We start from the raw sequence: 27,205 nt of genomic DNA on the forward strand, positions 1-27,205 counted from the left end.
AAGGCACAACCTACCTTTGTGAATGAAGTGAGCGACCTTTTGGAAATCCCCTTCCAAGAATCCCCGAGAGGTCAGCGCTGGGGTGCCCAGCCTCAGCCCACTGGGACGCAAAGCACTCTTGTCCCCTGGACAGAAAGGAAATTTTTTTGGAATTAAAGCACAGGAAATGGAAGAGTGAATATAGGTTGCATGGATAATTGCATGGCAGTCAATGGTGGGGGTCATTCTATATTTATCGTGAAGTGGAGACCCAGGCTCCGTCTCTGATTTCAAGGGTCTCAGTGCTTGAATTATGAGGTCCTTAAAGAAACAGACATGACCCATCTCCCCTAGTGTCAACCAAATTTTGCTTCCTCTTAAAGTAGCAAAGAGGGTCAGTGCAGAATAAAGAGACCTGAGCACGAATATTCACAGATCCCGGAAAAAACCGTTCTCTGCCCCAAATCCTGGAGAGTTGTTGCCAAGCAGAGTGGGTAATCTTAAGACAGAACTGCCAAAGGACTGACTCCAAAGGCAATGCATCACCCATTAGGTAGGGGCTGTTGAATCCTTTTTTTTTTTTGGCATTTGGGGTTTCCCCCCCAGGCACTGGGAACATAACCCCCGATTTCCATCGCCCCAATGCCTTAGTATTTGTGGTTTCGCCATCCACGATACTAGCTCAGAACAGAACCCCTGCAAATACTGAGGTCCTCCTGTATAAATAATAAATAAATGTCTCCATTACAAAGAGAGGAACAGGGAGGGTTGCCATATTCTGGCTTTCCAAATCCAGGTGCCTAATTTGCATATTATGTAAATTGGCTGGAAAATCATTTTTGAGCAGAATAGTGACGGCACGTTTTGCTCCATAACTCCGCTTCTACAAGGTATAGAGCTTAGCTTTTTTAAAAAAGATGAAAGCTGAAATCTGGGCGAATCTGGGTGGGTTAAGCAATCTGGGTGAGATGCTTGAAATCCAGGTGAAACCCAGAATTCCGGGGGGGATGGCAACTCTGGGAATAGGCAGCGCCCAGCGCCATGCCCTGTGAATCCCCATCATACCTTCTGGGGCCAGGCAGCTGGAGCACCCCAGTGCGATGGGCATGTTTCACCCTCCCAAAGACCACCGCAGACCCCGCCCCCTCACCTGGGCAGGTGTTCTTGTTGCACGCAATCGAGCAGAGCTCAAGGACCCGTTCAGCACGCCCCCCGTCGGTGCCTTGGTTGCGCAAGTCCACCAGGATCAAGTGGTTGTCGGAGCCGCCTGAAAGAAAGCCCCCAACCGTACAGTCACTCCTGAACAAATCCAGGAGTGGTGGACTCCTCAGGCACCTGCTTCTAGTAACTGGCTTTGGACATAACGTTTACGATGATTCGCGTGACGGGTAGTCAGCTGCCTCATGTTGGAAGCGCTGTCTCTTGTCTCAATGACAGCGGAGGTCAGACCCGTGAGTCAGAGGGCTAGAGGGTCAAGACACTGGTCATCCCTTCTCTACCACTCTGACACTATCCCTTTGGAATGTAGATTGCTACTCTCAGGGACACTTCCTTCCTGCCTTGTCACTTCCTCTTCCCTTCCTTCTACCTTGCAACATGCAAGCTCCGCTCCCCTGCACCATGTGTGCAGAGATGCAGAATCCATCTGCATCCAGCTAGATAGATAGATTAGAGATCCTATCTCTTCACTTTACTATCTAGAATGGAGTTCTATAATAAATACTCCTTATATTGATTTGAAACTATGAACTGGCTCCAAGTTATTCCACTCTCAGCATACACGCATGCCTAACCAAATTCCGCTGTGTCGTGCCTCTGTGCACTCTGCTGTAAAGAATAAGGGTTTCTCCTACCAGAGAGAATTCCCAACACCTCAAACCCTTCCGCACTGGAGGGGGAAAGTGGGCTGCACAGATTAAAAAAACAAATAGCAGCACAGTTGGCAACAGGGCTGCACACCTTGGGCCCTCCTGCAGATGTTGGACTACAACTCCCATAATCCCTGACTACTGGCCACTGTGGCTGAGGATGATGGGAATTGGGATCCGACAACAGCCAGAGGGCTGAGGTTGTACAGCCCTGGTCTAGAGGCAAGTCAAGAGGGTGGTATTAAAATGTAATTAGTAAATACAACAAACAGGCACAAAGATGGAAGGCAGAATCCGTCAGTGTATGTCCCTAGCGGCAATCGAGATGCAGAAAAGGCTTTGGAGAGGTACGTAGACAGGTACCTGCTTCTTACCAGTCACAACATGGTATCCCAAACCGATGAGGGTTTTTGCCAGGGCTTTGCAGTTGGCTACCACTTGCTTCTGGTAAGCCTTGAATTCCGGGGTCATGGCTTGCTTCAGAGCAACAGCAACCCCTGGCCAAAGAGAGCAAGAGGAGGGTGAATAGCAGCTCTTCAGAGAACAGTGACACTGCTCCGCGAAAGAGCACACAATGCATACCGACTGCCAGAGATTCTACAAGGATCGTTGGTCCAAGACAGGAAAAAGGCTGTGCCCAAAATCATGATTGAAGGGGGATTTGTTTGACAACTCACAGGTGTGTGGGGCACACCTAGACATGCCCAGAGGCAGCGTTCCCTTTCACGGGGTTTCCCAGATGTTGACTACAACACCCATCGTCCTCAGCCAAAGGCCACTGAGCTGTGGATGATGGGAATTGTAGTCGACAACATCTGGGAATCCCTCTGATGGGGAACACTGCCCAGAGGGGTTCTTGACCTTCTTTGGCCCTCCAGGATTCCAGTCTGAATTCTGTGTTTTAGAGACCGCTTAGTTACCTGCAATGGCATGGTTGTGAGGCCCTCCCTGCAGGCCTGGAAATACAGCTTGATTGATAAGGCTCTCGAGGTTGTAGAGGATCTCCTTCCCTGTTTTGGGATCCACACTGCGAGCACCTGGACAGAGAAGGTGGTAGTTCTGCTCATCATTGCTCATCCTTCACCTTGGGGTTATATTTATAACCGCCTTGGGGTTATATTTTAACGAAAGGCGGTATAAAAATGCAAAAAATAAATGAATGAATAAATAAATTCACCCTGGTTGCAAACTTGCCGAAGCTTGGAGTTGTGTGCTTAACCCCCAAACCCAAGACATGTCTGGTCGTAAGAAGGCAAATAGGGAGAGAGACCATTGCTCAGTAGCAGAGAATATGCTCTGCATGCAGAATTCCCTAGGTTCACTCCCTGGCAGCATCTCCAGGTAGGGCTGGGAAAGACTCCTGCCTGCAGTATCGGAGAGCTGCTGCCAGTCAGAGCAGGCAATACTGAGCTAGAGGGACCAATAGTCTGGCTCGACTGACGGCAGCTTCAGGCGTTAATTCAGAGCATCCATAGCTCAGTAGCAAAGCTCCTGCTCTGCATGCCACAGGTCCCAGGTTCAATGCCTGGTAGCATCTCCAAGTAAGGCTGGGGAAGGACCTTTCCTGTAGGGATGTGCACAGAACTGGCGAGGGCCAGTTCAAAGGCGGGGAGGGATAACTTTAAGGGCGGGGAAGGGTGAACTCCCCGCCCCCCGCCACTGCCGCATTTCCCCCACCAGCGCTTGCTTAAAAACTAGCTTACCTCCCTGCTACCCCGTCCGCTCCTCAGACCGAAAGTGCAAGTCATTTCTCACTGTGCCATTCGGTGGCTCCACTCTCTCTACTCTATGCATAATTGTATACACTTCCTTCCATTTGAGACCCTGGAGAACCACTGAGTACACTACCCTTCCGGGCTAGACAGATGAAGGATCCACCTTAGTATAAGGCAGCTTCAAACACTGGTGAAAAGTATTTGAGCCTTTAAAAGATCCCAATCCACACGTGTTTAACCAAGGCTTTGGTCAGCTGTAGGTGGGTTTTACTGTTGTTGTATTTTTAAAAATATTATTTTCACAGGCTTAAATTGTTTTGTTGAAATCTCTGTGTGTGTGTTTTAATGTGTTCTGTAAACTGCCAGGAGATATTTGTTTTTGGCAGTATAAAAATGTAATAAATAAGAACACGGAGTTCAGAGGCAACTAAGAACACCCCACTCTGGAGAGAACTGGCATCGTCCTTCCGGCCGGAGCTCTCACCTTTCCGGTAGAAGATCATGCCAGCTCGGCAGCCGCGTAAGGTTTTGTGGGTTGTGGTCGAGACCACGTCGCAGTGCTCGAAGGGCGACGGCACCACACCAGCTGCCACCAACCCGCTGATGTGGGCCATGTCAGCCATCAGGCACGCACTGTTCTCATCTGCGATCTTCCTCATGCGGGCATAATCCAGATTCCGGGAGTAGCAGCTGACCCCTAGGACAGCAGAGAGAGCCGGCCAAGTTTAAAAAGGGTCGCAGGGCAAGCAATTCATGTGACAAGGATCTTTGCCTGTCCCCATGGAAACGACAATCAGAAGAGAAGCTTCTGTTTTATGGTCCGTCTCCAATGCATTTATGGTCATGATCGTGATCGTGCCAAAAGTATTATTAAGCAAAGAATTTATGGTATGGAACACCAAGCCGACACAAGTCTTGTCCCTAGTGACTATAATACAGAAAGATTAAATAATAGTACCAAGATCTTTCAATTCTTTCCTTACCCATTCCATAAAATCACATTAAACAATTAAAATCAACTAACACCATAAAAACAGCGAAATGCAACAGCCATAAAAACAGAAGCAGAGCAGCTGCAAAGGAGAGACTGCAACCCCTAAGGGATAAAAGCCTGAACAAATAAAAAAGTTTCCAGACGTTATTTAAAAACAGCCATAGACGCCAGAGAACGGATACCCAGCGGGAGAGCATTTCAGGGCCCGGGGGCAACAACAGAGAAGGCTCTGTCCCATGTGCACGACAGTTGAGCCTCTTTCTTAATGTCGGCACATGGAGCAAAGCCACCTCCAATGACCTTGTTAAACAACATAGGGATGAAAACTTTTTGAGATCAGAAATAGCCACTTGTATTGTTCTCTGTTCTTTAATGTAGGGATTCCCAACCTTGGGGCCCCAGTTGCTGGACTATAACTCCCACGATCCCCAGCTCCAATGGCCTTCAACCACTGTGGCTGGGGTTGATGGGAGATGAAGTCCAACATCATATGGCTGTGAAGCCCTGCTTTCATGCAAGAAAAGTGACACCTATTCTATTTGAAGACATCATTTTTCCTTTTTTTAAAGGACTAGATTGAAGGCCTCCTTTCTATGTGCTTTTATATTCACATATGTTTCTATAACTTTCTTCCTTTATTTTGCATTAGTCAATAAAAAGCGTGAATGTGGAAGACCAACTTGTCCAGCTTCACAGCCTCTTCACAAAGAGAGTTTCTTTCTTCCCAGTTCATTACCTGAAATGATGAGCTTTGGGTGGAATAAGCGAGCATTTTCCTCCAGCCTGTCATAGTCAATGTAACCCGTTTCAGGGTTGACCTAGTGAAGAGGAGACCAAGCAGGAAAGTGAACAAAAAGCTTCTCTCAGTCACAGCAGCAACTTTCTTCAACTTCCTCTATAAAAGGGCTTCGGGGGTCCCATGATCTTGGACTTGCATCTTTCATTATAGAATCAGCTGCTAGGAAGTCGTGCCAAGAAAGGGCTGCAGAAAACACACCCAGCTCCAATGAAGCCTCTTGGCTGGAAAGCTGCAAAGCAAGGATTCACTGGGAGACCCCATTTAGGAACATAGGAAGCTACCATATACTGAGTCAGACCATCGGTTCATCTAGCTCAGTATTGCCTCAGGGAGCCTACAGGCAGGAGTTGAGGGCATGCCCCCTCTCCTGCTGTTATTCCCCTGCATCCTACCTCTGAGGCTGGAATCAAAGGGCAACCCTATATACTGCCCTGAACCCCTTGGAGGAACAGTGGGATTCAAATATAATCTAATTAAAAAGTCAATAATAAATCAATATATGCTATTGCTTGGATCAAGAGTATTGTTTTATTGGCAGATCAGTGCCTGCGCCTAGAACTCAAACCCGTCTCCCCCTGGTGTGGAAGATGCTCACCTTGTAGGGCATGGACTCAAAGAAGATGGAAGTGGCTGAGATCTTCTTCTTGTCCGTCATGAAGCCGTGGGTCAAGTGACCCCCGTCAGGTAAATCCAAACCCATGATCCTCCCATGGGGCTCCACCAGACCAGTGTAGACTGCAAAGTTGGCAGGGGACCCTGAAGCAGAAAGACATTTCCCGGTACATGCATGGCAGTGAGAAACTTACACTCCAGTTTACCTGGTCTGTGCTACTCCCGATCCCCTTTTAGTGGCTGGTATACTGGAAGCAAAGTCAATCCTAGTGTTCTGAGTCAACAAACTGGGCCAGTTCAGACACAGCAAGGAGTGCTACTAATCCAGGGCACTTCCTCCTCACTACTTTTCCTTGCCACAGTCCTACGACACAACCACCCGGCTTAGCTAACCCTGGTTAGCTCTGTATCTCCTCTGAACCCAGCAATGGTGGTTTAGCTGCAGCTTACCACCAGGAAATGAAACGAGGATTTGATCCTGTATAAGTGATCCAGGTTCCGAAAGATCAGAGATTCCCAACCTTGGGTCCACAGATGTTGTTGGACAATTACTCCCATTATTCCCAGCTGCGATGGCTGAAGACCCTTGGGAGTTGCAGGCCAACATCTGGGGACTCACAGTTGGGAACCCTGATGACCCAAGACTAGGAACTGAGGAAGTTGCTGTATACAGAGTCAGACCCTTGGTCCATCTAGCCCAATATTGTCTACACACACTGGCAACGGCTTCTCCAGGGTTGCAGGCAGGAATCACTCTCAGCCCTATCCTGGAGATTATTTATTTTTTATTATTAATTCAATTTCTATACTGCCCTTCCAAAAATGGCTCAGGGCGGTTTACACAGAGAAACAACAAATAAATAAAATTTGGAGTCTCAGATGCTCCTCCCAGATTGGCCCTATCCCCTAAGGGGAATATCTTACAGTGCTCACATTTAGTCTCTCATTCAAAGGCAAAACAGGGTGGACCCTGCTTAGCAAAGGGGACAATTCACACTTGCTGCCACAAGACCAGCTCTCCTCCCAGATCTTTCACCTTTGTACAGAATCACTACACATGCAGTTTAATGAGCCACCTGGCCAAATTTGATGTTGCAGGTAGGCATAATGACCATATAAGCTTTCCATATAAGTGGAGATAGCCCCCAAATTAGCATGATTGTGAGAACCCACGCCAAGATGGTTTATGGCCCAAGATGAAGTTGAGAATCCCGTCATGGTGTGGGTTCACACAATCATGCTAATTTTGCTAACCTACATTAATGCCAGCTGAGGAATGCCTGAGGGAACTTGGAACTTTCTGCTCTTCCCAAAGTGGCTCCATCCCTTGAGGGGAATATCTTGCAGTGCTCACCCATGTAGTCTCCCATTCAAATGCAAACCAGGGCAGACCCTGCATAGCAAAGGGGACAATTCACGCTTGCTACCACCAGACCAGCTCTCCTCCCTAGCCACAGCCCTCCTCACCCAGTTTAAAGCCAGGACCTGGAATACCTGAGTAGGGTTGGACGTTGACTCCCCACTTCTGTGGATCCAGCCCGTAGGCCTCCAGGGCTCTCTTCTGACACAGTCTCTCCAACTCATCCACAAACTCTGTCCCGCCATAGTATCTAATGAGAGGGAGGGATTCTGATTCTAAAAGCCTCCATTCTAACAATCACAAAAGTGATGCACGATCTTTATCCTCACTGGAGAAGCCAGTGCAGTAATTCTGTGCTGGACTATACCACTTTAGGTTTGCAAGTGTCCCAGGTTGAAGCAGTGGCCAGAGGTGCCTTTTATCAGCTTCGGCTGATACACCAGCTGCATCCATTTCTTGAGATAAATGACCTCAGAACAGTGGTACATCTGCTGGTCACCTCCAGACTTGACTACTGCAATGCACTCTACGCTGGGGTTGCCTTTGTACGTAGTCTGGAAACTGCAGTTAGTCCAGAATGCGGCAGCCAGGTTGGTCTCTGGGTCATCTCGGAGGGACCATATCACTCCTATCTTAAAAGATCTACACTGTCTGCCAGTAAGTTTCCGGGCAAAGTACAAGGTTTTGGTTATAACCTATAAAGCCCTAAACAGCTTAGGCCCTGGGTATTTAAGAGAATGTCTTCTTTGCTATGAACCACACCGCCCCTTGAGATCATCAGGAGAGGTCCGTCTGCAGTTGCCACCGGCTCGTCTGACAGGCCTTCTCCGTTGCTGCCCCGAGGCTTTGGAACACACTTCCTGCTGAAATAAGAGCCTCCCCATCTCTTACAACTTTTTAAAAGGCAGTCAAGATGCATTTGTTCACCCAGGCTTTTAATTAGACAATGTTTTAATTCTGTTTTAATGGTGTTTTAATGTTTTAAATTTTAATTGTTGGAATGTCTCACGGCTGAATGGGAATTCGAACTCGGGTCTCCCCGGTCCTAGTCCAGCACTCTAACCACTACACCACGCTGGCATGGCAAACAAAGGTCTCGGGTTCAGACCCCGGCATCTCCAGTTAGCGGATCTCAGGTACCAAAACTGCAAAATACCTCCCCCTTCCCAACCTGCGGGAGAGCATCCCTCAGCTCTGCAACAGAAGGCAGACATGTATGCTTTGAAGAAGCAAAGGCGATCAGTTGTGTCTTGAACTCCCACCTTTGTCCTGGGTATCCCTCCGAATACTTGTTGTTCATGCATGAGCCCAGGGCCTCCAGAACGGCTCGGCTGGCAAAGTTCTCAGAGGCGATCAGCTCCAAGCCCACCCGCTGCCTTCGCTTCTCCTTCTTGATGATCTCGTGGACCTTTGCAAGAGGGGAACACATTGGAAGCTCCTTGTTATATCCTCCCCATGCAGGGTCACCCAGGCTCTGGGTCACGAACTATCCATCTCATCTTTCAGTTGCAGGGGGTGGGGGGATCTGGGTCACAAAAAGGGCAGAATCCTGGCGACCCACATATTTCCCTTAACTGGGCCAAGAGGGACCTTTCAAAGTGGCGATTCTCTTGTATTTAGCAGGGAGGGAGCAACTCTGGGTGTCCAACCCCAGCACAGCATCCTTCCAAGGCTGTTGTTGGCATCTCTTTTTAGCGTAAGAGCCTAAAGGACAGGGAACCGTCTCCTCATTCTATCCGTCTGTTGGTTCTACTCTTGCAATAATGTTCCAGGGTTGGTCAGCAAGGCTAGCCAAGATGTATGGACCCCTACTCATCACGTGTTAGTCCCTGCAGAAGGGAGTCAACAAACTGGAAAGCGTTAAACCAGAGCAAGGCGTCATTCTCTCAGTGAACGTCATTGTACCCAAAGGTCAGTGACCCCTTGGCCGCTCAGAGCTGCTGACGATGGTTGTGTTTTCCTGCCAGAATCGATACAACAGTCAACATCACCATCCGGGCAAGAAGCCCCCTCACCTCTGGGTCGTTGGTGTCCAGCGGTTCCATCACCATCTTATTGTGGGAGGCCCAGAGAGCCTTACTGAGGTGGTCTCCGTTGGCAAGGCTGGCCATGGCTTTTGGCTTGCTGGGTTTATAATGGCCTGAAAGGGAAGATGCAGAGCAGGGCTGCTCAACTTTGGCCCTCCTGCAGATGTTGGCCGACAACTCCCATAATCCTTGGCTACTGGCCACTGTGGCTGGGGATTATGGGAGTTGTAGTCCAACAACATCTGGGGACCCCAGGTTGGGAACCTTACACAACACTAAGCTAGACAGTAGCCTGGAGTGAGCAAATTTGCTTCTCCAGCTGCTGTTGAACTACAACTCCCATCATTCCCAGCGACAATTGTGGCTGGGAATGATGGGAGCTGTAGTTCCACAACAGCTGGAGAGGCAAGTTTGCTTTCCCCTGCAGTAGACAGTACTAAGCTAGACGGGCCTCAGTAGAAGGCAGCTTTGTATGTTCATAGACACGACTGCCAAATCAATGCGGCAGGGTCTGCAAGCATCCACTGGCCAAACGCCATCCTTGCAGTAAAGATGGACAAGGGAACCCGAGCCCCTTTGCCACTGCTGACCTCCACTTGCACACACAACCACTGCTCTAGGAATCGCTGGATGGCAGGAACAAAGCCAAGGCTGTCCGGATGGGGGGTGGGGTGGGCAGGAGCAACCACCGCCCTGTTTAATCGTTAACTCCTCAAGGATAGCAAAAGGCCGCATGGAGCAAATTGGGCAATTGCCTCTCGGCTGCGATTTAGCAACAGTGAAAGTCCGCTTTGCCAGGCTCAGAGTGGCCCACAGGGCAACAGGGCAAATTCCCGGGGCGCCCCACCCACGGGGCACCCCTGCACCCCAACTCCCACCCTTAATTACCTATTCTGCTCAAAACCCGGCACCCTCCCCACATATATTCCACCACCCTCTCAGTGCCCCCAGTCCAGCACTGCGCTTTGCAAATATGTCTCATGTGAAATACTTCCTGGGGCAAATACTTCCTGGATACCATACGTCAGTACCTTGTTAGGGTACTTAGGAACATAGGAAGCTGCCATATACCGAGTCAGACCACTGGTCCATCTCACTCAGGACTGTCTACCCAGACTGGCAGCGGCTTCTCCCAGGTTGCAGGCAGGAATCTCTCTCAGCCCTATCTTGGAGATGCTGCCAGGGAGGGAACTTGGAACCTAGATGCTCTTCCCAGGGCAGCTCCAGAATATCTTAACAGTGCTCACACATTTAGTATCCCATTCATATGCAACCAGGGAAGACCCTGCTTAGCTAAGGGGACAAGTCATGCTTGCTACCACAAGACCAGCTCTCCTCCCTACTTGATCTGGTATTGAAGTTTCCACTTCCCACCCCATATCAAAAGCTCGCTCGTCATCGTGGATTACCTAAACTAAATGGACTGGTGATCTGATTCAATCTATGGCAGCTTTTTTGGTGGGGAGGATTCAGTGGCAGAGCATCCGTTTTGCCTGCAGAAGGTCCCAGGTTCAGTCCCTGGCAGCATCTCCAGGTAGAGCTGGGAAAAGCTCCTGCCTGAAACCTTGGAGAGCTGCTACCAGTCCATGCAGATGATACTGAGCTAGATAAATCAGTGGTCGGACTCCATATAAATAAATAAACTTCCGCATTGCCGCATTTCCCCCACTGACAGGGCTTTTGTGTAAAATGCAGCATATGTGCAGCAGCCACCACAGGATAATTGTACACAGTTCAACAAGTCTTGCCAGCTGTGTGCTACAGCCGTGGAGTGCACAACTTCCAAAACACCACTTTCCTTATTGCTCCAAGCTAAAGATGTCACTCTTTGCTTTTCCTGACAAGGCTCTTCTACTCTTTTAACAGCAACATGACCAATTGAAATGCAACATGGAATTCCCCCCATGGAAAGGCTTCACCGGTTGGATTTCTACTTATCACGCAGCTGGTGAAGGCACAAGAGTCTGCAATAATTCTTTTTGTCCCATCCTGCTCCGAGCCCATCAACAGGCGCAGAATCCCCATACTTACCAAGACCACGCGCGGGAGTCCCTGGAAAGAGAGAACTCCTCCCCCGATCCGGACTTAAAGCCTCAGGCCCGGCGCGCTCCTGGAATAGAAGGAACGTCCAGTGCTTTGTCCCTCGCGTCGCAGCCAATCACAGCGTTCCGTCGGCAGGTCCCCGATAATTATACTGACGACGGTCCCAGCCAATCAGGGGTTAGAGACAAGGTCCTCCCTTTTCGTGACTCACACGCTATTGGATGGAGCGGTCTTGACTCCTTTTAGATGGGAGAGCGCGCTCAGAAAGCCTTATACTGTTATTAATAGCCAATGTTGGTGATGGAATATGCTGGGATCTAAGGCTGGGGGCCTCCGACTCTATCTATACATGTTATTTTTTGTGTGTGATATTGAGCAAAAAATTAAATCATTAATATGCATTTTTTTAAAAGACAATGCGATGTGTTTCTGGATTTGTTTTTTTAATGCATTTAGATCATTGGCCTGTTTCCCCGCCACTCAGACAAGGGGCCTCAGAGTAGCTTAGAGGAAATCATTTTATTTTTGTTTTGAATTGTCTGGTGGGTAACCTGCCCTGCCTTGCTTAGCCTTCTACTGCAGCAGAAAAGTGGGACAGAAATGTTTTCACATTAATAATAATATAAGTGAACTAAATATTCAAATACTACAATTTAAATAAAAAATTAACAATAAATGTGAGTAGTGCAAAAAATCAAGCGGAGACAGGAAGTTTCTGAGCATGTACAGAGTGCATCCTCCCCAAAGATACCACATTTTTCATTCTTTTTTTAAAGAGGGGAAACAGAAACAAGCAACAATTTTAGGCCAATAATATTCTGAGCCAGTGGCAAATCTAATCTGAATTCTGGGGTCTCTCTCTCTCTCTCAACTTGAGTGATCTGGAGTGAGTTTATAGCCACTTTTTTCTGCAGTGCTACAGAGAAAATAATAGGATGTACATTTTTTTTCCACTGGTTCTGCTCCTCTGACTTTCACAGCAACCTGACTCACCAACATTTAGCCGATGATGCTTTTCCCATCACTCCTCTCTATTTAAAGAAAAGCTTTACTTGCTAAGTTCTGTGTGTGAGACCCAGAGCTTAATACAGGTGCACTTAAATGCACAGGAGCCAAAGCAGGAAAAAGCTGGCAACCATAACAGTAAAAAAGCAGAACAAGTGAAATCGGACAATACCTAGATGCAAAAAGCTGGAGCTAGAAAACTAGAAAGCCCTCGGGTTGTCTCCCCTCATCCCACCACACCTGCCCTATACGTAATGATATTTTCACAGAGCTGTGACCTCCTCCCCACCCTTGCTCCTCTGCCTTTAAAAGCAGCTGGACACACAGAAATGAAGACTGCAATTCTAGGCACGCTGCCTTGTCAATCACACTGAACAAAATAGGACACACTAGATGAGGCACTGGAGATCCATAGTTAGATGTCTGGTCTCCTTACATATTTGTGAAAACCAGTTGTAAGGACCCCAATTTGGCAGGATCATGGTGCTGGGGGAGGGGCAAGGAGCTACCCCCCCCCACACACACACACACTTATGATGCTGCTATTTGGTCCTTAGTCTTTCAGTGAACATGCATAAAATTAGGGCTTTAAGTAAGCTAAACTTTTCCCATCAACTTATTCCCATACTGGGAATAGTGTCATCTACCAAATTTCTGCCTGTCAAGCTGCTGTTAAAAATGGATGGCATCTTCAAGATGCTACAAGATTCCTTGCCAATTTTGTTGCACACTGCTAACACCACTACACACGTGTATAATTTAACTTTTAAAAAAAACAAAAACAAAATATCCATGTATTCCAGTGAAGTGACATCCTAAATCATTGGCCAATGGGTTAAACTCCACTAACAAACTGGAAGAAGAGGTTAAGGAAAAATTAAGGAAGAAGAAAGGTTGGAGGAAATTGAAGAAGAGGTTAAGGAAGAAGAAGTTGGAAGAAATGTGATGCTCTGAAATCCCCTTAAACGTAGACATGTGGAAAGGAAAAAAACCATGATAGGCCAAGATGAATCAGCCAAGAAGAGCTCTCTCTCTCTCTCTCAAAGTCCCCCAGACACAGAAGAATTGTGGACATCTGTTGCTCAAAGAATCTGCACAGCAAAGACATCTACTGGAAGAGGCCAAAGTGGGTAAGCTGCTTCTTCCCCAAATGACCAAATTCACAGCTTTGCCTTAAATCAAAATTGAAATTTGATAGGTTGTTTAAAATTTTATTTTAAAAGAAAAAAGTATAGATATGTCAATTTACTGCTTGAACTCATAACATGAACTAGTTTACAGATCTCGGACACTGACCTCAGCAGATATCACTTGTCCTGATATTCCAAACGATATAATGCCCAATTTCTAGTGATGACTGAGTTATAATCTTTCCTTGATGAATATTTATTATTTTTATTTATTTAGCATATTTTTATACCACCCAAAATGCAAGAATATGAATATAGTGTGTTAAAATTTGTTCATAAGGGATCATATCACAGACCACAGTGAACCAATCTAATTGTCCACAGATAGGCACTTCTATCTTCTGTGGCCATTGAAGCTGTCAGTATATTTCAGGTCAGCAAATGATGAGTTTTTAAATTCTATGTTTAAGAGTGCTAATATAACCACTTCTGGTTGAAATGGGAATCTTGCATCTATTACTTGTATGGGAATAGCATCTATTACTTGTTTCCCAGTAAGGAACCATCTCGATGAAATTCCACCACATGTGCAGAAAATGGCATTATTTAGAAGTGGGGAAGGAATATTATTATTATTTAGAAATATTTATTTAGAAATTGAAATATTTAGAAATATTTATTTAGAAAAATTATTTAGAAATAGAAATTATTTAGAAATAGGGCTGGAGAAGAAAGATCGGGGGCGGGGGGGGACAATTCTCCTTTCTCAAACTTTTGCTATAATAAAAAGTACATTTTGTAGCCATTATTCATAATTTAGGAACATCTATTTGACCAGAGCAATATAAGGAGTAAATACATTCAAATGGTCAAGGAAGCAAAACATGAAATATATATCTAAACTTGAAAAGATGTTAAGCAATAATTTCCTCATTGAAAACAGCAGCAAATATAAAAACTAGAATCCACTACACTGAAATTATGATCTCAGGTAGATCGACCAATGTTCAGAAATATAAGATAAACACCAGTCACAGTCACTGGAAGTGGTTCCCATTGGTTTCATTTAAATTTATATATTACAAGATTTGTATGATGCTGCTTCTATGATTTCAGGAGCTGACTTCTGGGAATGGCCAATATCTCATATTCACCCTTCCTGACCAATGTTACCTTCTTGCATGAAAACACCACTTCACACGCAGCAAGCAGCTTCCTGCGTCTTCAAAAAAGCATGCATTTGCTTTCCATGGTGGTCTATGGTGTCTCATGTCTCCTGGGAGTGACTGGAAATGGGCTGGTCATCTGGATTGCTGGCTTCAAGATGAAGAAGACGGTGAATGTTGTGTGGTTTCTCAACCTGGCAGTCGCCGATTTTGTCTTCACGTTTTTCCTGCCCCTGAGCATCGCCTACACTGCTCTAGGCTTCCACTGGCCCTTTGGGAAACTCCTGTGCAAACTGAACAGTGCTATAGCCTTCCTGAACATGTTTGCTAGTGTCTTCCTTTTGATGGTGATCAGCGTGGACCGGTGTGCTTCAGTGGTCCACCCTCTGTGGTCCAGAAACTACAGGACCACAAAGTTGGCGTACCGAATTGCACTGGCTACGTGGGCCGTCGCCTTCGTCCTCAGCTCTCCGTATCTAATTTTCCGAGATACAGCGACCAACTCCAAGAATGGCACCAGCTGCTACAACAACTTTGCGCTGTCCAGTGACTATACAGGCGAGGAGACACGAAGGATTTGGAGGGCCAGGAACCAAATCATGACCATCATTAGATTCCTGTTTGGTTTCCTCATTCCCTTTTCCGTGATCTTGGTCTGCTACAGCGTCGTTGGATTCAGGATGAAGCAGAGACACCTAACCAAATCCTCAAAGCCTTTTAGGATCATCATTGCCGTCACAGTGTCGTTTTTCCTCTGCTATTTCCCTTACCATGTCTTCTCTTTGCTGGAAATGTCCAAAAGTCCTTTAAGCCATGAGCTCAAAATCGCTCTGTTTTTAGGGATACCATTGGCTTCTAGCCTGGCTTTCTTCAACAGCTGCATCAACCCCATCCTATATGTGTTTGTAGGACAGAAGAAGTTCCGACGGTCCATCATCTCAGCCTTTGAAGGGGCATTTGGCGAGGATTTCATCTTGTCTTTATCCAGCAAGAGAAAATCTAGATCCATCTCTCAGGTGGAGATCCAGATGACTACATAAACCAAGGATTCTCAAGCTTAGGTCCCCAGATATTGTTGTAATAGCAACATAGAAAGTAGCCTTATACCGAGAGAGGCCGTTGTGTTATCAGGCTCACTCAGATCACCATTTTGTGTGGTTCAGTGTACCCCAGACCAGAGACATATGCCATTTTTCTTAGCCTATTTAGAAGAGAAGTTCCAAATAGGCTAAGGTGTAAGCACTGTAGGATATTCCCCTTGGCTTAGGGGATGGGGCTGCTCTGGGAACAGCACCTGCATGCTTGCATGCAGACGGTTCCAAGCTCCCTCCCTGGCGGCATCTCCAAGATAGGGCTGAGTGACTCCTGCCTGCAACCTGGAAGAAGCTGCTGCCAATCTTTGTAGACAATACTGAGCTAGATGGACTAATAAGGGTCTGACTCAGTATATGGCAGCTGCTTGTGTTCCTAAATTTCAGCTGCTGCATTCCAGAGATTACAGGTCATTCTGATTAGGCATTCCCTGGTGCCCCCAGGCTAATTAACGGGACTGGGATATGCCACTCTGATTGCACCTGGGCACATACAGAAAGCCAGGGCAAAACCATCCCAGTAAAGAGACAAAAGGTAATGGAATGCAGGCTTCTTGTCACCCCTTAAGGGACCACTGAGGATAATACAACTCAAGGATATTTCCCTCCTTTCTACTTAACAGTTTTAGTGAGTCATACCAGAGAGAGATCTCCCTCTCCCAATGCTGTTCACACTACTTGCAGTAAAGCACCTGTGAAGCAACTCCTTTGTTTAAGAGAAGCAACCAAGTGAAAACACCCAGGATGCAGTCCAATTGATACAGTATTGGGCTGTATCAGAATTGGGCCTTTTATGGAACAAGGACTCACAATATTTGACTCCCACCACTCATACCCTCCAACTATGTTTTGGACTATAAAAACCCTTGTGCCTCTCTTGCACCCCACCTTTCTTGCCTCCTGGAGAGAAGGACCCTACCTAGATTGCAGGACAGGTAGCTATGAAACACGCCTTGGCTCCACCTTTCTCTGAAACCTTTCACCCCCAAACCTCTGTCCCACACCCTAGTGCTATAACATGGTAAATATGTATTACCTAAGCCATTTCCAGAGAGGTTGCAACCTCCTTACTTACAGAATTAGCAAGCCTGCAAAGAGCTAATCTCTGCCTTAATCGTCCTCTTTCCTCATTCTGTGCCCTTATTGCCCGTCAATAAAGCAACTCTGTTTTCAAGGCACATGTCTATGTTCCTGACCTCCATTCCAGTGCATCCATACTGGGTCAACTTTCCCTACACTTTAAGGTTCACATAGCTGTATACTGCTTTGCACCCATTTTATGCTAATTTCCCCCCTTTGAGCAAAGCATAGTCATGAAGGGCGGCTACTACCACACTTCAGAGCAAACCTGGTAAAAACTGGGCCATCTAGCTCAGTACGGTCTACACAGACCAGTAGCAGCTCTCTGAGGTTTCCAGGCAGGAGTGTCCCAGACAGCCCTAGCCAGAGATGCTGCCTGGGATTGAACCTGGGATCTTCTGCATGCAAGCATGCAGATGCTCTTCCACCGAGCTATGGCCCCATCCCCTAAGAAAATATCTTACAGCACTTACATGTAGTCTCCCATCCAAATGCAAACCAAGGCAGACCCTGTTTTGCAAAGAGGATCATTCACACTCGACACCACAAGACCAGTTCTCCTCCCCAAAGACAACTCTGAGCATCCTACACCACAACAACTTAAGCTAGCTGTAACCCAACGACATCTGGGGCCCAAGTTTGAATACCCCGAGCCAAGGGGGTAACATGATGTGCCAAGTTACCCATCAGGGTCCTCATCCCGGGTCCTCATTCAGGCTTCATGGATGTTTCATATTTACATCCTGTGCAAGCAGTCCGACTGGGTTGTTCTTGATTTCCATGATCACAATTTGACCTTCACAATGGTCACATTGAAGGGATGCTGCTGCTCTTTTCTAAAAGAGTTACCTACACAAAATGCTTGAGCACCCTCACATGGTCACACTGTGCATGACAGCTCCAAAGAGGCCATTTCCAGGCCAATCCAGTCAGCAGAAGTGGTCGATTGCATGGCACCACTGACTTCCAGAAGGAGAGGACAGCTGGTCTTGTGGCGGCAGGCATTCATTGTCCCCTTTGCTAAGCAGTGTCTGCCCTGGTTTGCATTTGAGTGGGAGACCACATGTGAGCACTGTAAGATATTCCCCTTCAGGGATGGGGCCACTCTGGGAACAGCACCTGCCTGCAGCCTTGGAGAAGCCGCTGCCAGTCTGTGTAGACAATCCTGAGCTAGATGGACCGATGGTCTGACTCAGTATATGGCAGCTTCCTATGTTCCTACAAGTTCTAGTAAATACGAGAGTACACCAATTTTATGTCTGCTACAATGCTAAAGAAGGGAACTAATTTGTAAGTCTGTCTCTGTAACTCTGGGAACAAATGTACATGTATTGATTGAGGGGGTGGGGGAAGGATTACATTTAAGTTTAAATTTTCTATGTGAATAACACTTTTATTAAAAAAAAATTTCAAGGGGGAGTTATAGTAGAGATCTGGCAAATGAATGCATTCTAGCAATAGATCATTTGTGATAGAGATTTTTTTTATTGGTGTTTTACATCAAAATCTCCAACAATAATAATAATGTTTATACTAGCTGGGCCAGCTGCAGAGCATCTGCACCTATAGTTCTCTCCCTGCTGCTGCCATTTTTCCCCTGCTACCTGCCTGCACCACCATTTTCTCCCCCAGCCATCGCCATTTTCTTTGCCCGCCCGCCATTGTAGCCCCCCCCCCCCCACTGCCGGTTTCTTCTCCTGGGACTTACCGGCTCCGTGACGGTTCCTACCGGCTCAGGGATGGCTTCCTGCTCGTCTGCGGGGAGACCCCGATAAGACTCTCCACACTGCTCACGTGGAGAGCCTCATTATGTTGAACACTAGTATGACAAGAGTACAATGTACACAGGTACTGTTATTCACAGGTTATGCTGAACACAAGTCCAGCAGTACACTTCCTGTGTGTACCATGCACTGTGGGGGATTGTACCTTGGTTCACCTCTAAAATGAACACAGGTAGCAGATTGGTCTAACGAACCAAGTATTCTATGGGGGTTTGGGGGGAAGTTTAAACATTTGTTAAAAATCTCCCGCTTCTTTTGTGGGCTGGGTGGTAGGTAGCATACGAGCACGACAAATATTCCCCATTGTCCCCTATGGCTGGAACAAGCTGCACTCACAGAGCGCACTGCACACAAGCTTTTGCATTGCAATTTGCATTGCAGACCAGAGCAGTGAGTGAATCACAAGTTAGTCTTAAGGCCAGACAAGGAGCTAATCACAGCAATCACCAAGAGATATTGCACACGCGCACACACACCTGGTACTGTCTAGTTCTCACCACAATACTATCTCACAAACAAAACAAACCACAACTCAAGGAAGGAAGGCACCCAAGTTCTGCCTTTTGGCACCCAAGTTCTCACCCTTCTGTCTCTGCCTTAAAGGCAGGAAGAGCCATTCCGGCTGCGCTGCCAATGCAGTGCGGGCCAATCGATTTCCTAAGCGGGGCCATGGGGCCCCTTTTGGGAGGGAGATCAATCAGCCCCGCCGTGTAGGGCTGCTGCTTGGCCCTGTTTGGAACCAAAATAATGCCCCCACACCCTGCATCTGCAGGGGGCGTGTCTGGAGCCGCACTTGTGGCCCCTGATTGGTGGCAGCCTGGGTTCTTTGAACCCATTCGCCCAATGGTGGCACCACCCCGGGTGCTTGCAGCCCCAGACAGTGAATGACAAACTGGAAATGGCTGACGCGCTGTTCACTGGGGCTGCAAGCACGTGCAAGCAGCCCTGTACCAACACTTTTGGGGAGAGTGCTGTGGGGGGGGTGGCAGTGGGGCAGGTAAGGAGCACATCCGCCTTGCCCCTTAAAGGATCCCCTCCCCTCAAGTGGAGGGATGCTGGATCCCTATGGGAGGGATGCTGTGCCTGTGCTGGGGATGGATAGGGCCGGTGGCTCTCCTCCTGCTAAATATAAGAGAACCACGCCTACTTCCAAAAAGGTGCCTCTTTTTTGCCATGCTCAGTCAGCAGGGGAGTAGTTCACCGCCGCCAGGGCGCGGCAGCTCTCCCCGCCGACTGCGTGGCCGGCCATCTCGCAGGCATCGCGGCAGCCCTGGGGCTCTCTGGCGGCGCCCCCTTGGCTCGCCCGGCCGAGCTGCCCCTGCCCAGCCAGCTGCACATTCACACACACACAGAAACATGTACCCGCCTGGCAGGCACCCCAGGAGGAAGGCCCGGACAGGGGCTCCTCGCCTGATTGACTGAGTCAAGCCAGTGCCGACTCCTCGCGACCCCAACCCAGAGAGTCCTTCTCTCCAGGGCGGCCTGCCTGCCTGCCACTGGGCCTTGGATGCCTCTCAGGGGCCCGTCGCACAGGTGAGGCTGAAACCCGTGTCGCCCGGCAGGCAAGGCAGAGAGCCTTAACTTGGGGCAAGAAGCAGCAGCAGCAGCTGGACACGCGTGTCCAGTGCTCGTGGGGAGAGGGGGCGTGTCGGGGGAGAAGCCTGGGAACCCGCTGTCAGCGGTCGTGAGGAGGAGGAGGAGGAGGAGGAGGGCGGCGGCCTGGGCTGCCCTGCACGTTCCCCGTGGGGGGCGCAGCGGAGGGGGGGGGGTGTCCCTCCTGAGGCGAGGGCGCCCCCTCTCGCCTGCCGCCGCCATCGCGGCCTGCCCCTCCTTCCCCGGCCTTCGCGCGCCGCCGCCGCCGCCATTTTGCATCCGGACCCGGCGCGTCAGTCTCCCGAGGAAAGACGCGCGGGAGGGAGGCCAGGCGAGGGAGAGGAGGGCTGCCGGCCCGGGCTGGGACGTGGGCTGCCGCGGCGGCAGGGGACCTCCGCCCTTCTCCTTCTCCATCTCGGGGCTGAGGCGGCAGGTAATGGGGAAGGGGCTCCCTTCTCCCCTCTCATCCCTGGTGGGGGGGGAGGGGTTGGCGGCGGCTGGTCAGCAGTTGGGGGTCTGCGCCATGGGGGGTGGGGGGTGATGAGGAGGGGGGCGGGGGCCCTCCTGGGTCCGCTGCCCCGCCCCTGCCCTCAGGTGTGCCGCTTGAAATGGTCTCCTTCTGGCGGGGGGGGGGGGGCTCCCCTTGCTGCTAATTGTGGGAGGGGGCTGCTGAGCAGGAAGCCTCGTGGAGGAGGCTCGGGGGCAGGATCGACTCCAATGCAGCCATCCAGCCAGGGGTCCCCATGTGGCGGACCACAACTCCCATCGGGCTGCAGGCGGCGATGGGAGTTGTAGTCCTGCCACATCTGCTGGGGGGGGGAGCAAAGGAGGGGTCTGACGGGGGGTTGCGGGAATAACACGCATTCCCCCCCCCCGGTGTGACGGGAGGCGGCTGCCTCGTTGGCTGCATTTGCATATAATACAATTTGGGATGATGGGTGTCTCTGCGTTATTCTGAGCGCAGCTGCTAGAGATGGACCTGATTTTCGGTTGTTTCTACGGTTCCTGCTGCTTTTCTGAGTTGAGAGAGAGGGAGGTGCAAAACAAGAAGAGGGGTTTTGGGGGGGGCTGCATCTCCAAAGCTTCTGCATCTTTAGCTGCCTGGGGAGGGAGAGCCTTCCATTTCATCCCCCCCCCCCGCCACTCTGCCATGCAAGACTTTTATTCTCTGCTTTGGAACATGTGCATGCACCTTGCAGCTAGCGGCTTCTTGGCGGACTTAAAATAACAGCTCCAAAGCACGAGGAGGGGGCTTCTTCCATGGGGAGAGGATCTTCATCTCTCTCTTTGCCCCTCCTTGTGCCAAGAGGCATAGAAACTGTGGGGTCCTAAGAATGATTGCTCAGAAGTCACAGTGCAGTGGTGGCTTGGAGATATACAGTATATGGCTTGTAAACAAATGCGTGCATTTCAAAATCAACTGCTAAATGACGCTTCCCATTTCTGCCCTTCAACTCCTCCCACTTGGGGAAAAAAGTTCACCCAAAAGGTTGTGCTGGCATCAGGAGGACAATGTGGGCTTAGAGCTTCTGGCCTCTCCCACCCCCGAGAATAATTGAGGAGGGGGATTCTTCCCTGTGGGGCCTCCGCTACCATCACCTTTTCACAAAGCTAAAATAAAATGAGCGGGGATTCCCCCCCCCCAGCTGTTTCTCATTCCTCTGCTCACTTCTGTTCTTTAGCAGCGACCCTATTGTTCATTTTTTATGGGGTTGGAGTTGAATGCACAGTGTTGATCTCCTGGGCTGATGCATCTGATTCATCTCCATGATCCTCCTCCTCCTCCTCCTTTCAGTAGCTCAGGAACAATGGCGCGGTGGAGGCCTTGTGGGTAAAAGCTTTTGCTGGGAAGCTTTGTCTGTTGGGAGCTGTGGCTTGTTTACAGCTTATGCCCAGCTCTCTCCAGCCACTAAAAGCCTCTGTGGTCCAGAGTCTGTCAGGACTCCACTGCTGTTAATGGCGAAGATTCAATCCAGCAAAGTCATCTCGCTTCAGAGAAGGTGGGGTGTGGTAGGGTGACCGTAACCAAATCAACTCTGTTGCTTTCCATGGTACCATTTCTGCTCCTCCGTTTTTGTACACTGCCATCCTACAGGCTTGTGTGAGCACGGGACTTATTACGAGGCTTTTCCACCAGCCCCTACTTATGGTATGAAGCAGTGTTCCCTATGAAAGGGATCCCCAGATGTTCTTGACTACAACTCCCATCATCCTCAGCTGCAATGGCCTTCGTCTCGAATTATGGGAGTTGTAACCATAATGGTGATGTAGTGGTTAAGAGTGCTGGACTAGGACTGGGGAGACCTGAGTTCAAATCCCCATTCAGCCGTGATACTTGCTGGGTGACTCTGGGCCAGTCACTTCTCTCTCAGCCTAACCTGCTTCACAGGGTTGTTGTGAGGAGAAACATAAGTATGTAGTACACCGCTCTGGGCTCATTGGAGGAAGAGTGGGATATAAAATGTTTTTTTAAAAAACCATCTGGGAAGAAATCCCTGTTAACAGGAAGCACTGATGTGAAGGATCTAAGTCCAAGCAGATCCACTACCTACTGTGTCTACAGCTACATTTTCCCATTTTTGTCTTGTGGTTGTTAGCAATGCTGGGTTTATTGCCGTCAAATAGGAAATGGAAGATTCTCTTGCTGAGGCCCTGGACTGATGGAATAAGAAGCCAGCAAATGTTACCTGGGAGTACCCATGTGCTGGTTTTGCTCCAGATTTAAAGGGCCAGTATGATTTACGCAGAGGTGTGCATTTGTTGATATGGGATCACACTCTTCTGAGTGGAAACAGAGCCATGTTTAACGTCCATGTAACTCCCCAGATGTTGTCTTCTGGAATCTTAATTATGCATATTACCCATTTTATCTTCTCTTGACAGCAAATATGTGGTGGGGTTTTTGTGCTTTTCTCTGACCTCTGGTGTTGATGCTCTAAACTCTCGGTGCTTGGGGTTGCTTGAAGGAATTCTGCTGCTTAGGGAGTTTGAACCCATTGCTTAATTTGCCCCCACATCCTGCTCCACTCTTCTCTTCCTGTGTGTGAAGCTGGATTAATATTGCAGTTTAGGTGACTTTGAACTACAAAACGGTTGAGTGCAGGGGCTGTCCTTAGAGAGCCCTGGTGGGGTGCAGGGCCTGGGGCAAACCAGCCAGTGCGGGGCCTCTTCCAGTTAATTTCAATGGAGGTTAAAAGAGTGGGGCCCAGGTCGGTCGCCCTGCTTGCCTTGCCCTAAGGACAGCCTTGGTTGAGCGATGCTACCTTTAGAGCTGCAGTGTTTAATGCACTTACTCGGGCTCAGTGGAGTCAGTTCCACTGAAATCTGAGGGCAACTTGCCTTCTGAGTAAGTATGCATAAGAACATGCTGCATAAGTGACTTCTCCTGAGGTGCAGTGCCCTTCTGGGAAATATCTTCTGCTGTCTGTGTGGAATGACAAAGCAGACCTTGGTGGTCTGTCAGGATTTTTTGGTGGGTTGTACTTATGAGTCGATGTAATTGACAACAAGCAGCTGGACACTGAAAGAAACAGAGCATGAAAACGTAGATTACACTGCCAGTGCTCTGTGTGTGTGTGTGTGTGTGTGTGTGTTTATTTATTTATTTATACACATACATATCTACATTTGCCCATGTGGTGGTATCATAATGAAACTGTAGTTCAGACATTGGGCAGATGTGGCAATGCAATAGTTGCCTTTCACTGATCCTCTTTAACTGATGGGATAAGATTGGTGAGGGTAGGGGTTGCTGGCTATCCAGTCTTCCGCATGAACCCGTCAAGGGGCAAATGCTCAGGAGTTCCTGCAGAGAACTTGGGACATTTTTTAAAAAGGACATTCATAGGATACAAAGTCAGACCCTTGGTCCGTCTAGCTCAGCATTGTCTACATTGACTTGACAGTAGGGATGTGCTCAGAACCGGTTCCGCCGGTTAGCAGGGGTATGGCTTTAAGAGTGGGGGAGGGTGCACTTACCCCTTCTGCCGCTTTCCCCCTACCGGCGTCTGTTTTCCCCCAAGCCCATCAGGGTGGCAGTATACCTCCCTGTCACCCCGTTGTCCAGATATAACTGGAAGTCACCCATGCGCTGGCATGGGCGCGCACATGTGCTGGCACGTGTAGGTGCATCGGAGACTTCCGGTCATATCTGGGCAGCGGGGTGGCAAGGAGCTACACTGCCACCCCGATGGGCTTGGGGGGAAATGGATGCCGGCGGGGGGAAATCAGCAGGAGGGCTAGGTGCACCCTCCCCAACTCTTGAAGCAGCACCCCATGCCGCCTTTGAGCCTCCCCGCCGGGGTTCCATGCACATCCCTACTTGACAGTGGTTCTCCAAGGTTTCAGGCTGGGGTATTTCTCAGCCCTACCAGGAGATGTTGGGGTCTAAATCCAGGATCATCTGTGTGTAAAACAGATGGATCTCTCCTAGCCCTGTAATTTGGCAATCCTTGCGTGCGACCACTTGTCTGGCGAATGAAGCACAGACAAACTGAGGAGATGGTCTTGAGATCTTAAAGCCTTTGTCTTCCATAGGTTGTTTCTAGTGTGCCTTCAATGCTGACCTCCGTTTTATTCCATCAGTTTTGGCCAGAGTACACTGTATTTGTCAGCTTGCCGTTTTTCGTGTGTGTTGTGTTAAAATCTTTTTGTTTCAGTTGGTACATTTTTGAAGAGTCGCTTCTCCTTTTTGACACTGGGAGTTATTTCCGGTTAATTAGGGAATTTAAGAATCTGAATTTCTTCCCTCGGGACAGCTTCCCCATAATGAACAAGGCTTGATCTGCATGAATGGCGAATGCAGCAGCGGGGGGTTGGGGACTTTCCTATGAATGAGATTCTCCGCCATCCTCTTGGCTGTGAAATTCCACTGAGCTGGACAGACTGAATTGGGTTTGTTTGCAGAGGCTGGGAGAAGAGCTTTAATAACACAGTTGCCCGCCATCGCTGGCAGATGCAAGTATGACTAACGGTGTTTTTACAGAAGCCACTCCAGAGAGCAGGAGGAGGCGGCAGTGATATTTTGGCATGAGGATGATCCGTTCTAGTCTGTTTTGACCAGGTTGTTATGCTCCTTGATTATTATGGCACTTTTGTGATAAGGTATCTGATGTTGATAGTGGAAAAATAAACTTTTTTAGGAGTGCTGTTGATCTGGGGTAATACTGATACTGTGAAAGGAATTTGGTTTTTTTTAAAAGCAGATTGCTGAGAGTGTGTCCCAAAATGCACGTGTGTATGGTAGTAAAGGAGCTGCTTTTAACTGGGGGATAAAGGCACTGCACTGAAGTCTTTTGCTTTTTGGGTCTTGCCTTCGCTGTCTCTTAATAGTTATATATTCTGTTTCCACAGGTAAAAAGCTTCGTGTCAAAGGATGCTCTCAGCTGCCTTGCCACAAGGAAACAAAGTTCAAGACTGCCGTAGTGCTCTGTGCCAATTTTTCTGAGCTCCTTCATCGGTCTCACCCTTATTTGTAAGCTGTGTGTCTCTTTATGTTGCTTTAGAAGCCTGGTCAACTTGGGGCCCCCAGCTCTTTTTGGACTACAACTCCCGTAATCCCCAGCCACAGTGGCCAATAGCCAGGGATTATGGGAGTTGTGGGCCAACGTCTACAGAAGGACCGAAGTTGAGCAGCCCTGCTTTAGAATTACATAGTGGCAGACGAGGGAGCCAGGAATTCTTAACCTTTTGTGGACTGTTTTGATGTGAACAGGAATACCACAAGGGGTTAATTCAGAGTTATCCCAAACCAGCAGCACACTTAAAGCCCTTGTTGCTGATTGGCCATGTATATGCACACACAGTCTGTGTTTCTCTCTTCTCTCTCTCTCTCTCTGATGGTGGGAGTGCATATTGAACCTAGGGTTTGTTCTTCTGCTTCATTACTGGGACTAAACATGAATCCGTGTTCTGGTTACCCCTGATTTATAGTCCCTAGTGGTAGTAAGGACTGTCACTTGATGAGAAGAAAGTCTGGCCTGCTCCTCTTTCTAAGAGCAGGTTGATGTCTAGACATTGGCTGGTGAAAGTTTTTGCAACATGGAGATGATGCTTATTTCCAGCAAAAGTGTGCATGTCAAGTGGTTATTAAAGGCATAGCTGGAGTTGCTGGCTGAAAGGTTGGCAACAGAAGTGGTGCTCATAGTACAACGTGTAAATGAGGTGTTCCGCTTTGGATAACTGATCCTTGAAAGCACCCCGCACCCCATACCATGGATTTTTCTCTCCTTAAAAACAAACAAACCTATGTAATTATTCATTTGGATCACTGTTATCTCTTGCTGTTTGTTTAGTTGAAATAAAGGAAGAAAACATGTGAGTGGCAAAGAGGCACCTTTTAATGTGGTGATTCTCTTTATTTAGCAGGGGGAGAGTAACTCGCCCTGTCCACCCCCAGCACAGGACCTCCAGTGACTGTTGCTGGTGTCTGTCTTGTGTTTCTTTTTAGATTGTGAGCCCTTTGGGGACAGGGTTCCATCTTATTTGTTTGTTATATCTTTGTGTAAACCGCCCTGAGCCTTTTTTGGAAGGCTGGTATAGAAATCGAATGAATGAATGAAATCAAATGAATGAAGTGAGGCAAAACATTTGCAGTCCTCAAAAGTACAGGAAGGTGTACATCGGTGTAGCATTTATGCTGAAATGCAAGCCCTTCAATCTTTTAAAATGTTTTCCTCCTGTTGGATGTTGTTTAAAGGGCGCCGGTCTCTCTTTTAATCTTCCTGCAGCACTTTAAAAGAGGGAAGACAAAGCAAGGTTTGATGTTTTGTGTGGCACCTGACGGAACAGGTCCCATCATGAATGTGACGAAGGGCGGGCTGGTGCTGTTCTCGGCCAATTCCAATCCATCCTGCATGGAACTATCCAAGAGAATTGCTGAGTAAGTAATTGCACGTGTGTGTGTGTGTGTGTGTAAAACACAACAAAAGCTCTTTTGCTGGCTGCTTTTCAGCAGGGGA

General features: G+C 48.4%; 3 protein-coding genes across 6 annotated transcripts in view; 2 read left to right on the plus strand and 1 right to left on the minus strand.

The window, feature by feature from the left end:
• Positions 1–20,354, minus strand: part of SHMT1 (serine hydroxymethyltransferase 1) — a 22,325-nt gene extending 1,971 nt beyond the window's left edge. The window contains exons 1-12 of one of the 2 annotated variants that reach the window (XM_053276246.1): positions 18,578–20,354; positions 11,386–11,636; positions 9,343–9,467; positions 8,590–8,735; positions 7,462–7,577; positions 5,951–6,111; positions 5,293–5,374; positions 4,047–4,259; positions 2,768–2,884; positions 2,222–2,344; positions 1,130–1,246; positions 15–125 (exon numbers count right to left, since the gene is read on the minus strand). In XM_053276246.1, coding sequence (XP_053132221.1) covers positions 15–125; positions 1,130–1,246; positions 2,222–2,344; positions 2,768–2,884; positions 4,047–4,259; positions 5,293–5,374; positions 5,951–6,111; positions 7,462–7,577; positions 8,590–8,735; positions 9,343–9,438 — 1,282 coding nt within the window. In that variant the 5' untranslated portion in view covers positions 9,439–9,467; positions 11,386–11,636; positions 18,578–20,354. The remainder of the gene's footprint in view (positions 1–14; positions 126–1,129; positions 1,247–2,221; positions 2,345–2,767; positions 2,885–4,046; positions 4,260–5,292; positions 5,375–5,950; positions 6,112–7,461; positions 7,578–8,589; positions 8,736–9,342; positions 9,468–11,385; positions 11,637–18,577) is intronic. The other variant, XM_053276247.1, reaches the window with a different exon arrangement.
• On the plus strand, positions 14,665–15,738 carry LOC128336566 (chemerin-like receptor 1). Its single transcript, XM_053276443.1, has one exon. It carries the CDS (start codon positions 14,665–14,667, stop codon positions 15,736–15,738), a length of 1,074 nt encoding a protein of 357 aa, XP_053132418.1.
• Positions 19,834–27,205, plus strand: part of PRPSAP2 (phosphoribosyl pyrophosphate synthetase associated protein 2) — a 17,226-nt gene continuing 9,854 nt past the window's right edge. The window contains exons 1-3 of one of the 3 annotated variants that reach the window (XM_053276255.1): positions 19,834–20,186; positions 25,599–25,719; positions 26,975–27,126. In XM_053276255.1, the coding sequence (XP_053132230.1) occupies positions 27,008–27,126 (119 nt within the window). In that variant the 5' untranslated portion in view covers positions 19,834–20,186; positions 25,599–25,719; positions 26,975–27,007. Of the gene's footprint in view, positions 20,187–20,527; positions 20,680–25,157; positions 25,309–25,598; positions 25,720–26,974; positions 27,127–27,205 lie in introns of those variants that run through there. The other 2 variants (XM_053276254.1, XM_053276256.1) reach the window with 2 other exon arrangements.

Source organism: Hemicordylus capensis, chromosome 13, assembly GCF_027244095.1.
Source record: "Hemicordylus capensis ecotype Gifberg chromosome 13, rHemCap1.1.pri, whole genome shotgun sequence".
In the NCBI taxonomy this organism is placed as follows: domain Eukaryota; kingdom Metazoa; phylum Chordata; class Lepidosauria; order Squamata; family Cordylidae; genus Hemicordylus; species Hemicordylus capensis.

Bases quoted from the DNA above. Each gene is read 5' to 3' on its own strand.
- LOC128336566 (XM_053276443.1), top strand. From the start codon at position 14,665: ATGGCCAATATCTCATATTCACCCTTCCTGACCAATGTTACCTTCTTG.